Source organism: Rhinolophus ferrumequinum, chromosome 8 (genome assembly GCF_004115265.2).
Source record: "Rhinolophus ferrumequinum isolate MPI-CBG mRhiFer1 chromosome 8, mRhiFer1_v1.p, whole genome shotgun sequence".
Lineage (NCBI taxonomy): Eukaryota > Metazoa > Chordata > Mammalia > Chiroptera > Rhinolophidae > Rhinolophus > Rhinolophus ferrumequinum.
The window spans coordinates 52576994-52592441 of record NC_046291.1 but is presented as its reverse complement, the minus strand read 5'-3'; the positions used below and the strand labels follow the sequence as shown (position 1 = coordinate 52592441).

The following is a 15448-nucleotide window of genomic DNA, read 5'->3' as shown; positions in this document are numbered from 1 at the left end:
AGAACTGGAAATTTGGGGGGTAGTAGTATGCGGTTTCATGATGGAGGCGACTTCAGAACTGAGTTATATAGTTTTTAGTTCAATTGGAAAAAGAAGCCTAATACATACCGTCTTTCCCTGAAAATAAGACCTAACCAGAAAATAAGCCCTGGCATGATTTTTCAGGATGACATCCCCTGAACATAAGCCCTAATGCATCTTTTGGAGCAAAGATTAATATAAGACCTGGTCTTATTTTCGGGGAAACACGGTATAACAATGCAAAACAGTGTAACAGTGCCCTGGGAATAAAAGGAAGGGAAGATCATTTGAGGCTGGAGTAATGGATCACGGGAGAAATGAGAGTGGACTTCGGCCTTGAAGGAGGAGTAAGGTGGTCTGCAGAGAGGCTGGCAGAGGCCGAGGGGCATCCCTATGGGGATGAGGCAGGGCAAGGGTGGGAACACCATGTGGATGCAGGAAAAGTCAAGACATGTTCAGAGCGTTCTAGAATGGTGGGTTTGGCTGGAGGTGAGAGTTTGTGTCGGGGAGTTCCAGGAGATGAAGGTTGCTAACACAGGTTAGGACCAGGTGCTCGAAGACCACCTTAGGGTTTCTGTTATAGGCAGCAGAGACCATTGAAGGTTTTTGACAAAAAAGTGAAATGGTGTCTCCATTTTAATCTGCTGCTGGCGGTGTTCTAGGTGTACTGGAGAGGGAAAGCCATTGTCATCAGTTAGGAGGTAGTGGCAGAAACAGAGTGGTAGGGGCCTAAACTGCTGCCATGACTGCAGGATAGAACGGGAGAGATGGATTCAAGAAAAAACGATACAGAGGAGAAATAATCAGGACCTGGTGGTTGGAAAGGGGACCTAAAGAAGGAGAGTTGCCGCCAAAGCAGAAGAAAAGGAGTTGGCAGAACCGAATAGCCTCGTCAGGAAAAGAAGTTTAGTAGGAAGTTTCGGGATGACTCAGTAAAGGTCAGTGAATTTGGCCACTAGGAAATCCTAATGACTTAGACCAAAATTTCAGCTGTAGAAGGAAGGGATGAAAAGTGATAGCGGTGGTGGCTGCAGAGAACTGTGCAGATTTTCAGTTCCTTTTTAATAACTACTTTATCAAGATGTAATTCATTGACCATAGAATTCACCTATTTAAAGTATACATACAATTCAGTGGTATTTAGTATATTCACAGGGTTGTGCAGTCATCACCACAATCGATTTTATATTGCATCACCCCCCAAATAAACCTCTTACCCATCAGCAGGGCTGCCCCGTCCCTCCCATCCCCACCAGCCCTCAGTAACTACTCATCTACTTTCTGTCTCTGTAGTTCCTATTCCGGACATTTCTAGTAAAGGGAATCACACAGTTTGGTCTTTTGTGGCTGGCTTCTTTCACCTGGCACGATGTTTTCAAGATTCATCCGTGTTGTAGGATATATCAGTACTTCATCCCTTTTTGTTGCCAAACAAGATTTCACTGTATGGAGGCATCACATTTTGTTTATCCATTCACCAGTTGTTCGACATTGGGGTACTTCCACTTTTTGGCTTTTGTGAATAATGTTGCGAGGGACGTTTGTGTACAAGTTTTGTGTGGACATATGTTTTATTTGTTTTGAAATAGAGGCCCTGGTTATATTTACAAGTAGAGGGAAGGAAGGAAACTGGTAAAGAATAAGGACTGCTGCAAATCCTGGAGATCAGGGAGCTTTTGGGAGAAAGAACAGACCTGAAAGAGGTGGAAAGGAATGGGAGGAAGAGAAGGGGGAAAATCCCCCCTTGGAAGTGGGCAGACTGTCTCTATACCTCTGAGACAGGAGTGAAGGAAGAGTGGGAATTTCTTTCTCTAGGAATGAAAATACTTTAAAAATATATTTTCTGATTATGCCAGTAATATGATGAAGGCTGTATAGCAGTGGCTAAGATTGTGGGTTCTCGTCAGACTGCATTAGGTTTGAATCCTGACACTGCTGCTTTTTAGTTGTAGAACCTTTGACATGTTAGTTACCTATTTAAGCTTTAACTTCTTCACTTTTAAAATGGGGATGAAACAAACCTACTTTACTGGCTATTACAACGATTAAAGAAATAATGCCTGTGCAGCTGTATTAGTTACCCATCGCTGTGTAACAAATTACCCCGACTGCAGACACTTAATATGTCACAGTTTCTGAGGCCCAGGAATCCAGACGTGGCTTAGCGGGGTGCTTCTGGCTCAGGGTCTCGTATGAGGTTGCAGGTAAGCTGTTGGCTGGAGCTGCAGTCATCCCACGACTTGACTGGGCCTGGAGGACCCTCTTCCAAGCTCACTCCCATGGCTCTTGGCAGGCCTCAGTTCCTTGTGGACACTTCACTTTCTGGACACCTGTGTCTCTCCGTAGGACTGCCCACAACAGGGCAGCCTTGCTTCTTCCAGAACTGGTGATCTGAGAGAGAGAGAACCAGAGTGCCTATGACAGAAACCAGTCTTTTTTAACCTAATCTCAGAAGTGACTCCCCCTCACTCCTGCCATGTGCTACTACTGATCACACAGATCAGCACAGTGTGGCTACCAGGAGGCTGGGTCACTGGGGACCGTCATGGAGGCGTGGCTACCCCAACAGCTCTCAGTACAGTGCGGGACACAAAAGAAGCCCTGAATAACTATGAGTATTCACAGTGGTACCATGAAGATATTGTAGAAATCTATAACGAAGAAAGTAAAAGTTACCCACGGTCTAACCACCGATGGAAAGAGTAGGCATTCTAAAATTATTGTCCTCCTAGGGAGGGCCACTAGTAATACGACCACGATTTTAAAAAAATTCTACCACAGCCATAAGAGACAGCTTATTAATGACTGCAATATTAACTTAGGAAAATTAACTTTTGAAATCCTTTTATCGCTCACATTTTGAGGCTATATATCACACTTTTGTTTTTCTGTTCAGCATTGTGATAATTCTGAATTTGGGGCATCACATATCCTGTGTCTATCATCAGTGAGGTTCTGATTTTCCTGTGAGATCAAACAGGAATAGGTCAGGGATGAAAAGAACACCCTCGCCATACTCTCTGCCAACTGGCCAATGCTGCTCAGAAGCAGCCCCTCTAAGAATTGCTGTTTCCAAGGACAGCTCCTCTCTGTTGTCTTCGGTCATTTCTCCCCTACGTTATGCTCTGAATAGCAGCTGTTCGGGGCACGGCTGCCTGAGCGCAGGGGCGCTGTGATCAGCAAAGTGAGTGAGCCACACGCGGGAGAAGGCTGGGCGTCAGGGAGGTGCTGTTCTCTGGTGACAGGTGAGGAAGGGGAGATGCCGAGAACAGCCAGAGAGCAGTGTGATGGGCCGTTGGCAAGCGTGGGAAAGATGATCAATGACCTAGATTGAAAAAACGAAAGCCCTCGAACGTCTCTTTCCCCAGTCACTTTTGAGCAAAGCCTTCTAATTCAGGGAACGAGGAGACAGTACAGTTCAAGAAAAATCACAGCTGCACAGGAGAGTCTTATAAAGTCAACTTAGGTGGATTAGTACTTGTGCTAGCTTCTTTTATAAGGGTCAGATTAATTTTCTAATACTGTTTTCTACTTTAATGTTGTTGCTTTAATCATTAGACTACCACCAGTTCCTTCAGGCAATAGGAAGCGATTGAAGATTTAATGAGACTCATATTGCTTATGCTTACACGTTGATGACTTCCTGCATGCATATTAATCATTCCTGACCTTGATCTTAAATTCCTTCCCCGTACAAATTCTCATCAAGCATACCTACTAGATCCCTCAGTGTTCGCCAAATACCTGGTTTGTTTCCAAAAGTACATTAACTCCAATGTTCAGTGTGTGTCAGATTTTTCAGTACCTTTGCCTGATTTGTCTTGCAGTTCTTACTGGGGCTGTAAATCTGGAAATTTTAGGGGGAGAAAAATCAGCAACTCTTAACAGGGCATTTAGCGTAGTTTTAAAGACTGTTCTGTTCAGCAGACCTTGAACATGCCTTAATTGATTGTCTAGGTCAGTGTGTCCACCTGGCAGCTCTCAGACCCCCTCCAGGCCACAGAGCGTTTCTGTGTGCACTCGGCTCTCGGCTGTCGAGCAGCAGGACTCGGCCTCTGTCCCCTGCTTTGGCGGCCCCATCCTTTAGTTCAGGCCCACCCCCTCCTGCCACGGAGGCCTGGGAAACCCCGGCTGGCCACCTGGTCTCCTCGTGCCCAGCATGCATGCATCTGCACCCCCACCCTTTCCCCAATTATCCCCTCAGCCACCTTGACAGATTTCCTGACCAACAGCCCTTTGCAGAACTGGGACCCAGGGTGGCAGTTGTTGGATTGTGTGAGAAGAGAGGTGAGAAGGCCAAGGATTCGGAGGGAAGATGAAAGTGGGAGCAAAAGATGGGAAGATGAAAGTGAGAGAGACTGGGGGGAAGGATCACAGCAGCTGAAAAGAAAACAAGTATGTAAGAACTTGAAGGTGAGGAGGTGTGTATACACAGACAGAATGTGAGTGGGAAGAAGTAGATAAAGATATGAAGGAGCTCGCGTGTGGTGGTGCCAGTCACTGGAGATGAGGAACAAAAGAGGCAGATTTGCGTGTGCAAGAGGCCACACGTGCGAGATGAGAAGGGAGAATGGAGAGAGCAGAACACGAGCTCTGCTTGGCAGAAACTGACCACAAGCATGCACCTCGTTGGGAAACACCGTCTGACAAAGCCTTTTTCTTCAGATTTGTGAATATATTTATAACAAAAAACAATGTGCTAGTAAAAAGTTAAACCACAAATAGATATATCCATGGGAGATTACGTTACGTTGATGTGATTTTAGGGGGTCCCAAATGTGCAGTCGTCTGATTCAGAAGCACAGCGTGCCTGCCGGCGTGCTGATTATTTCAGATGTGGCTCAGGCTAGCCAAGAAGTTGGACAGTGCTGATTTTGATAACTCAAGTGCTTACCCGTTTTAGAAAACAAATAAATGGGATCATTTTATATACAAATAGAAGTTTTTCATCTTTTTTAATCAACAGATAATCTCCTGTTGATATCATTTAACTGAATAGGTGGGGAGATCCATTTTGTAAAGTATATTTTTCATATCTAATGATCAAAATCTTTATTTTTTTAAAAAATAGCCAGAAAATGTCATACCGTTTAAGTCAATTATTAAATGCTTTATCTAGAAATCTATATTCAGAAAAGAACCAGACGTGCTGGCAAAGATTTAGTTTCAAGATGTCTGTTACAGTGTTGCCTATGTTATGATGCAAGGACTGGAACCACCCTAAATGTCCAATAGAAGAGAGGAATGGTGAAGTAAGTTCTGATACAACCGTAAGATGAGAGGGTCTCTTATACAGTCATTAAACTACTTCCTCCAATTCATCTCCACATTGCAGTCAAGTGGCCTTTTTAAAAACACATTGGATCATTTCAGTCCCCCTTAAAACCTTTCTTGGCTTCCCATTGCACTACCATGAAAATCCTGACCTCCCAGACCGCCGGGCCTTGGCTTATCACCCCCAACTCTGTAGTCCTGCCATTCCTGTCTACTGGCCTGCTTTCCAGGTGCTTTCCTTCCCCAAGGCCTTCCCTCAGGCTTGAACTACTGGTCCCCATGTCTTCATTTGGCTAATTTTTGCTTGTTGTTGAGGTCTGAGCTTCATCGAAGGGATTTCCTGCTGAAATCCCTCTACTGCTCACACACTTTACCCCCACTGTATTCTCTCATTGTGGTCTATAAGGTATGACAATTAAGTTCGTGAACTTATTGCAACGATGTTGCTAATCTTTTTTTGATATCAGAGGGACTATTCATTATGAATTTGTACCAGCTTGACAAACAGTTAACCAAGTTTACTATTTGGAAGTGCTGAAAAGGCTGCGTGAAAAAGTTAGACGACCTGAACTTTTCAACAACACTTCATGGCTCTTGCATCACGACAATGCACCAGCTCACACGGCACTGTCTGTGAGGGAGTTTTTAGCCAGTAAACAAATAACTGTATTGGAACACCCTCCCTACTCACCTGATCTGGCCCCCAATGCCTTCTTTCTTTACCCAAAGATAAAGGAAATATTGAAAGGAAGACATTTTGATGACATTCAGGACATCAAGGGTAATACGACGACAGGTCTGAGGGCCATTCCAGAAAAAGAGTTTCAAAATTGCTTTGAAGGGTGAACTAAGCACTGGCATCGGTGCATAGCTTCCCAAGGGGAGTATTTCAAAGGTGACCATAGTGATATTCAGCAGTGAGGTATGTAGCACTTTTTCTAGGATGAGTTCGCGAACTTAATTGTCTGACCTCGTATACTTCTCCTTCATTACATATATCACATTTTAAAATCATGCTCATTTGTGTGGTTGTTCTTTTAATGCCCACATCCCCTCTGGACTTTGTTGTTTTGTTCTCCTTTCTGGGAGGATCCCTCAAGTTTATTATCTGCCTCTCCAATTGAGATTTTCAATTCTGTTGTAATATTTTTAATCTCCAAGTGTCTGTCTTGTTCCCTGAAAGGTTTTAAAAATAGTATTTTGTTCTTATTGCCTGGTTTCAATATTTTTTTAGTGTATTATTAATAGTTTTCTAGAAATTTTCTTCTCTGTATATTCTGTTTCCTCTGAGTTTTTTTCTTTTTTTAATTTGGTATTTATCTTTTATTTAAGAGGCTTTCTCAGATATCTGGAAATACGTTGCTGTTTGCTTCTATATAAGAGTGGGGGGTTTAAAAAGCTCAGTGGGCTCATGAAGGACAAGGAAAGACTGAGAAATTGTTATAAGATTGTAGAAGACTAAGACTTAACAACTAATTACATTACGGAATGCTGGATTGGATCCTGGAACAGAAAATGGCACTAGTGAAAAACTAGTGAAATTCAAATAAGATCCATACTTCAGTTAGTAGTAATCTACTAATGCTGATTTCCCAGTTTGGATGATAAAACCGTGGTTATATAAAATGTTAACATTAGAGTAAGCTGATTGAAGGATGTATATGAACTCTCAGTTTGGATGATAAAACCGTGGTTATATAAAATGTTAACATTAGAGTAAGCTGATTGAAGGATGTATATGAACTCTCAGTTTGGATGATAAAACCGTGGTTATATAAAATGTTAACATTAGAGTAAGCTGATTGAAGGATGTATATGAACTCTCTGTACTTTTGTTTACCTTGGTACTATTTTCTGTAAGTCTAAAATTATTTCAAAATAAAAAGTAAAAACAAACTTAGTGGAAGCTCTGAGCAAGGTGGGGAGCAGGTTGCTAGGGGTCAGCTCTGAGCTGTGAAGTGATCTGATCGGGCCATTATCCTGAGGAATCCCTTGTCATTATCTTCCCCTCCCCCTTGTCAATATCTTTAGGTCGGTTTTTCCTAGGCTATTCAGAGTCCCCAGAGCAGGTTCTAGTAATCTCCTGCCTGAAAGGTGAAAGCCTAGCTGCCAACATTCTGGAAGCTAAGTGGGAGGGCTGGAAGTGAGGAATGGGTCTCAGCCCCCAAGTATGTAATTGTTCACTTAATCCCTGGCATTCATTGTCGTACCCCACCCTCAACTCTTCCTGGTGTGCTCCAGTCAGAGACCTTCTGTTTTATTCTCTACTGAGAATAATTCTTTTGCCAAGATGGTAACGAGACAGTCATTCCACTTTGTAGAGTATGAGATCTGGGGATTTAACTGTGTGTAAAAACAGATTTTCAACCACTTTTCCTTATTTTAGTTCAACTTCTCCTTTATATCTAGAGAAACCTGGTGCCATCAGTTGGGAATTCTCACCGCTCTCCGCTGCCTGAACAGGATTCGGTTTTCTTGGTTCCACTAAGGCATTTACATCCCATCATCTGCTTTTCAGCTTCCAGTCTTCTTTCCTCCACTCCCCTTGGTCTCCTCTCCTGCTCTCTCTGATCTTATAGGTTCATGCCTTCGTCTACAAGTGAGGCAGTACAAGTAGATAATGCAAGTTCAGTTTACCATCTTTTTAAAAAAGGGTTATTGGAAAATATGTGCATGTGGGAAATAAGAGGGACTTTCATGCCACAGATAGCAGAGGTGATTGACTTGACTTCATGACTATTGACAAATTTCTGTGAATGTAAGGACTCTAATAATGAATTGTAGTCAGGGTTTAAAGAAAACCTTGTTATATTAAGAAACAATAAGTAAGATTAATTGTTATCTTTCCTTTATCTGAAATAAGAGACATACTTAAGAGACACTTCCAACTAGTGCAGAGGTAGGTACACAAGACTGTATGAGGAATGGTAACTTCAGCTCTGGTTATAACTTCCCATGTGACCTTAGGCAGGGGTTTTAGTTTGGAGCCTATGGCTTCAGCCTGCCACTCTTTTCTTTATCTATCTATCTATCTATCTACCTATCTATCTATCTATCTATCTATCTATCTATCTATCAATCATCTATCTATTCATTCCCCAAAGCTAACTATTTTTTGGAGCTGGAGATTAGGCTGTCACAGTGGTTCCAAACTTAAGTGTGATTAGAATCACCCGGAGGGCTTATTGAACGATAGCTGAGCTCCACCCACCTCCCAAAATGTGTATTTCTAATGAGTTCCCAAGTGACGCTAGACTGAAGAATCACACTTGGAGAACCACTGCAGTGTCCGCATGTCCAGAATGGAATTCACCATCTTTGCCCAAAAAGTCTGCTCCTCCTCTTCTTTTCCCTGTTTGGGTTAATAACGTCAGCATTCACCCAGGGTCCTAGGCCAGAAACCTGGGGCGAGGGGAGAAGGGGGTAAGAAATACCTAGACTTCTCCGTCGTACTCGGACCTCACACGGCCACCGTAGAGGCGGTGGATCCTGCCTTTGGGTGACTTCCCAGTCGGGATCACATCACTTGTCCCCTCCTATACTGCAATAGCCTTGCCCTTGGTCTCCCTGCCTCTCATCTGCCCCTAACCCCAGCCTACTCCAGTCAGTCCATTCTCCAGATACTTCTAAAATTTAAATACAATCATGACTTTTCTTTTGCCAGGTCTTTAATCCCCCCACCCCCAGTTTTTAAGATAAGAGTTACACTCCTTATTTTAGAACACAAAACTCTTCATATTCTGACCCTCAGCCTCCATCTCAAATCTTGTGATGGGCGCTCTTCCCTCAAGCCGTAGCACCTATAGATTTTACAGAGACGACTGCCTGTGTGAAATGCATATGCCACCGCCTATCTTCATCTAGCAGTGCATTTCTGCTCCAACTTCAGAATTCAGCTCAAGTACACTTTGATTTAGATGCACCACCTCTTGGTTCCAGCATCCTGATCACACCTCTAACACTGTTAGAACTGTGAGTTCCTGAGTTTATCGGTTTTTTCCCTTCTAGACGACCCATTACTTGAACATAGGGATTCTGCGTTAGTAGGTGTGGCGTGGGGCCTGGGAATCTGCACATTCAACAAGCTCCTGGGGGGATTCTGAAGGCCCAGACCTCAGTTTTAGGTGGTTTCTAAGATCTACTTCAACTCCGAAACGTCAAGGCTTTTCTGCCTTGCATTTCAACTGGTGTTGTGGAAGGGACAAAGCTTTTGAGTAGTGGATTAAAAAACAAAAAAATTGTGTGTAATCTTCTTTCATGCCCACAGCTAGACAGCTTATTATACTGAAATATAGAGTAAGGTAAATAAGTAGAAATAAGATAAATGTCCTTATTTCATTTAAGACTGTTTCCTTAATCTCTTCAACTTTTTATTCATTAGTTTTAAGACTATTTATGAGGGTTTGCTCTATGTCAAACACTGTTCTAGTGTTTGGAGTACATCAATGAACAAAGCAGACAAAAATCCCTACCCTCAAGGAGCTTGTATTGATGGGCAATAAACAAATATAATAAGTAAATCACCGAGTATTATAGAAGTTAATAAGTATTATGGGAAATGAAAGGAGGTGCTTTCTTTTACTTTGTCAGGACTTAATAGTAAATTACTAGAGGTAATAGTTTATTTAATTGAGCTATTTAAATAAGCTATACTTTAAAGGGCAGACTTTCACCTGCACCCAATCAGAAGAGAGCTTGGGATTTGTAAAATTCAAGTCTGGTTTTCTTTTATAAAATTGACAATAATTGGATTTCCCATTATGTCAGTAGAAGAGAAATAGTTTAGGGAATTGCTTCCAAGGAATCCTAAGTGAATTATGTGATATAAATTTTTTACAACTATAAAGAAAAAGGAAAAAAGAATTAAGTCACAAACTAGTAAAAAGAAGTTTGTGTTTTATGCTAATCAACATGGCTGATTTAATTTTATTATTTTTCTAAAAAAAATCCTTTATTCCAAAATCTCTTTTCTTGTCTCCCCACTTCCCTTTTAATTTTCTGTTTGCTTGGATTTTCATATTTAGGTGAATAGTATCAGTCCTTTTAGAATTTATAGGCAAATTTCATGATATGGATGAGGAAGCATAGGACTTGAGCTTCACCTCTCTGGGGTGCTCAGAAGTAAGAGAAACAGGCTGGTTCCATGGGGAAAATCACTTCTCCATCTTTATTTTCAAATAACCAAATCAAAAGATCTAACATGTTACTGTAAACTGTCTCTAAAGTCAAATTAATGTCACCCACAGAGTAAGCTAAAAGAGTGATAAGTATTGTTTTGCACAGCCGTTCAAATTGTTTTCAAAGTCCTACCACAATGAAAGACTTTTCTTGCTCTCCTTAAAAACTAGAACTGTGTGGTAATTCTGATGACTGTCAGTTCCTGTGGGGTGTTTACACAAAGGTACTTATAAATGAAGAGTCATTTTTAGAGCAATTAGAGAAGAGGCTAGACAGAGAATAGCCAGCTCAGAGGCCTGGCAGGTCGGGGTTAAGGTTTATTGACAGGACAGGGTCAGGCGTCTGCTCCTCTATCATTGCCCTCGTACCTGCCCTCCAGATAACACCCAAGACTCAGCCAGCCTCCGCTCCCTGCCATAGGCCAACCCCCGCCCCCCCCCCCAGCCGAACGTGGAAAAGAGAAAGAAGAAAAAGGGAAGAAGAGGGGACGTTCTGCCGAAACATACTATTGAAATGCAAGTTTGAAACTATTTGTGTATATTTTTCTGGCCCAGATGTTGTGTCACATTAGGAAGAAGAAATTTTAAAACATACAAAGAATTGTCTGTTCTTTCAACTTTGTAGTTTGCAGTTATTGCATCCTGAAGAAAGAAATTGCCTGGCCAAAGTAGTCTTTTAATTTCATTTTTCAGTTTTGAGTTACAGGTTTCTGGCAAGCTCCCTGACCACTACTGTTACCTGATGGCGCCTATATTTCATCAAATTTAGACATGCAGACTACCTGGACCCAGGCCCAGATGAACTGTTGTGACTGATAAACATGATCCCACCCTGCCCCCATGCATGCTCCTGCTTTGCTCTTGAAGGGAATCTAAGACTTTGAGTCCCGGGGTCCCCAAGGGAGTTAAAGAAAAATGTGTTCCGGTATTCAGTATGGGAGTTTGCTCTGTGGTTTTCTGGGCTGCATCTCTGCTTGCCCAGGGGCTGGTGAACATCCCAGCCGTGTCCCTGCTTCTCCCGTGTTGGTAATTAATGCAGGGAAAATTTTTTGTTTTTAATAAAAACAAGCAGTCATCTATCAGAACCCACAGTCAAGGCAGAATTTGTTTGACATCTTGTGATTGCGGCTTCCAAAAAGAATGACAGCAGTTATTAAACAAATAAGAAAGAAGATGCTATTTTTTGGTAGTTTTCAGATAGTCTAAGAATATCTTTGTAACATCACTCCTTTGCTTGCATGAATAGAAAATAGTAGAATGAACAGAATCATTAATTTTTTGAAATCTGGGTTGTATTAGATTTAGAGTAATAATAAAAATTCAAATATTAAGCAAATGTATTATTTTTCGCCCTGTAATATACTAGAGGCTTTTTCTTTCATTAGAATATATTTCAAACATTTGTTTTTATGATTGCAAGAGGAGTATTAGCATCCAATGTAATTAAACTTAATTGCATTTCCTATGTGAATTATTTTTAGTCTTTTTAAAATGCATTTATGATTCTTTTTCTCTATACTAACTATTCCTGTAGGTTAGCCTAGATACAGGGTTATGGAAAAATGTACATTTGCTTGGAAACAGAAGTTATGAATTTGATTTTAATTTGGAAGTTTCAGACATGAAAATTTGGGATATAGTCAAGTGGGAAAAACATGAAGCTGTTTAGGCACTGACATTTTTTGGTCTCACATCGTGTTCATGTGATCTAAGAAAAGTAATTAATCGCTCTGTGCCCTAAATTATCCTGCTTAGGAAGTGTAACAGTGATTTCAGTCCTACCTCACAAGAGACTGTGGAAACATCAGATGTCATATTTCCATAGGTGCTGGGTAAAGGTGGAGCATCCTGGGAAGGGGGAAAGGAAACTTCCTGGGGTGTTGATAATAGTCTGTATCTTGAGAGGTATGTGGTCACACAGGTGTATGCATTTGTCAGAACTCATCAGATGATATGCTTAAGATTTGAGCGTATCATCATATATAAATTTTATCTCAAAATGCAGGAAAAAAAGGAACTCTAAACATACTGAAGTTTGGTTAATGATATGCATGTTGAAATTCGGGGGAGGGGGTTACTGACGTTTGAAACTCACTTTGAAATGCATCTCCCCCCCCCAAAAAAAAGGATGGGTAGTGCAATGTTTAGAAATGTGGTAAAGAGCAAATACAGTAAAATGTTAATTATAGAACGTGGGGAGTATGCACGTTTACTGTAAACATCTTTGAACATTTTTGTGTGTTTGAAAATTTTCATAAAATGTTTTGGGGAAAATGAACTGGCTGGTTTTTGCTCATTAAAGGATCTGTGTTGGGTACCTCCATTTTTAATTCTACCCCTCCCCCCTTTAATTCAAAATCAAACCACTTGGATTAATACCAAAAGTGGGGAGGGGTGTGAATGTAGCCATTTAGATAAATAGAAAAATGTGCTCACCTCATAGTTTCTCTAGTTACCTTTTGAAAGGCCATTACAAAGCATGGAAGCCAAGGGTGTCTTTACAAACAAGAAGATCGCTGAGAAACTCAAACCATGCAGCCCAACCAATGACCTGTCTGGGAAGCTAAAAGTTGGCCTCCAGAACCCTCACCATGGAAAGGGGCATGGCCTCCTGACATATAATCTTCACCAATGGCTAGCAGGTAACTCCCTGCTATATACCTTATACTAAGGGCCTATCAAATGAAAATGGGCTTTCGGTTTTCAGCCAAATCCCAGGGATTTGGCCATAAACACCTCCACTTTTATCAGAATGCCAAGCTATCTCTTACATCCTGATAGAGCCCTCTTTTTAAAGATCTTATATGGGACCCCTGTGATACTTTGTGTGTGTGTGTGTGTGTGTGTGTGTGTGTGTGTGTGTTAATCTTGAAGGGTCAAAAGGGTAAACTGGTTCTGGTGGAATTTGAACCAAACTTTTAAAAGCTAATGATAATATATATATTTAAACCATGTTGCTTAGTTGGTGCTTGCACAGTAAACTGGAAAGTCAAGATTTGAGAGGCTTAAAGATCTGAATTCTTTCAAGTTCTCAACGTGAACTCTGACCAGTTAATTTATCTTTGTCCTTTGATTTTCTCACTTGGAAAATGAGAAATGAAACTGACACAAAATGCCCAGTCAGTGGTTCTCAAACGTTAGTGTTTGTTTTAGTATATGTGCTGCCAAAAGAGTACACAAGCTTTCGTGTTTATAAAAATCATTTATGTAAGAAACTTTAGTGTGTGTAAGAATCATTTAGTTTGTTAAAACAGAGATTCTAGCTCCCATACTTCGGTTTTCTGAATCAGTAGGTCTGGGGCAGAGCTCAGAATCTGAGCATTTTCATAAACACTCAATGTGATACTGCTATGATTGTTGGACCATGTGAGAACCGGTAAAATCTTATTTTTTTTTAGCTTTTTCTTAGGGAAAATTGTGAACATACACTAAAGCAGAGAGAATAATACAATGAACTTACATGGACACATCATCCAGCTTCAACAGTCTTGGTTCATTCCTACACTCATCCACTCCCTGTATTCCTCCTCCACAGGTTATCTGTAGAAGCAGGTCTTAGATATACCATTACATTCATAAATATTTTAGTAAGCGATTCTAAAATACTAAAATATAAGTACTCTAAAAACTACATCATTGTTAAACCTTGCAAAATTTGAGAATAATTCTTTACTATCAAATATGTCAGTGTCTAGATTTCCTGGATTTTTTTTCACAGTTGATTTGTTGGAATCAGGAACCAAACACAGTCCATGCATTGCATTTGATTTATGTGTCTCTTTAATCTTTTAATCTATAGGTTCCTCCTTCTTTTTTTCCTCCCTTGTGATTTATTTGTTGAAGAAACCAGGTCATTTATTCTGTAGACTTTCTCAGTCTAGATTTTCCGATTGGGTCCCCATGATGTCATTTACCATTGTTCTTTCCCCTGTATTTCCTGTCAACTCCATCACTTCCATCCTAAAGTTTGATCAGATTAAAGTTCAATTTTTTTGGCAAAAATACATCATAGGTAGCGTCATATACTTCCATCAGGAGGCATATGTCTGGTTGTCTCTCTTTGTCATGTTAGCAGCCATTCATGATTAGTGCTGAGATCTATTATTTCCTAGGGAGAGCCCCATATTTTAACTTACAAGTAACTCGTGGAAGACCCTTCTCCCTCTCATCGTGGATTTTTCCTTTTCTAAGGGAGGCTTTTAAAGCTTTCGCAGATTTCACAGTGAATCCATGGCTGCCCGCTTAGACATCGTGTTTGCTACAGAAAGCAGAGAGGCTTTCTTGCTTTCAATCTTAGTCTCATTTTCACAATATAGTAATCTTTAAAATTTGTCTTAGTGTCTTCAACATTTATTTCAGTTTCTGAGACACATTAAGATAAATGGATGCCACACAATTGAACAGAAAGTTTAGGGCCCTATAATGAAACCACAGTTGCAGGTAAGTTGACCTGGTATAAATACAAGTGAGTCAGGGCCCCCAAAGCTGTACCACCACCCCATCCTGAGGGGAAGGCGATGAGGTTTCAATACCTATATTTATTGATTTTTGTCCTGAAAGTAAACATGAGGTTTCTGGATCGGGGCAGACAGTTATTACCTATAGCAGTAACCACATTGGTTCCCTACAGCCGCTTCCCCTTTCAGAGCAATGTGAAGGGGTCTAGAAGAATGAGGTGTGATGTGCCAAGATCACTTCAGGAACTGGGGGTGAATGGGTTCATTTCTTCATTCAACAAACATGTACTGATTGTTGACTATATGCCAGACACTGAGCCAGCACTGGGTAGATGATAAATACTAAAGAACTCATAGCCTAACACATACAACCATATACCTTTGTGTCTAGAGTTAACCATCAGATGTCATATTATAGCTAATCAATACACACACACACACACACACACACACACACATTCATATATGTTCATATGTGTGTGTGTATATTTGATTATACAGTCGTCCCTTAGTATCCTC

At 40.9% G+C, this 15448-nt stretch overlaps 1 protein-coding gene across 2 annotated transcripts in view; it reads left to right on the top strand.

Annotated features, from left to right (window-relative positions):
* Positions 1 to 15448, top strand: part of METAP1D (methionyl aminopeptidase type 1D, mitochondrial) — a 69555-nt gene that overhangs the window by 11890 nt on the left and 42217 nt on the right. The window contains exon 1 of one of the 2 annotated variants that reach the window (XM_033111389.1): positions 12939 to 13114. The exons of the other annotated variant lie outside the window; for it this stretch is intronic. Coding sequence (XP_032967280.1) covers positions 12952 to 13114 — 163 coding nt within the window. The 5' untranslated portion in view covers positions 12939 to 12951. Of the gene's footprint in view, positions 1 to 12938; positions 13115 to 15448 lie in introns of those variants that run through there. 2 annotated transcript variants of the gene reach the window in all.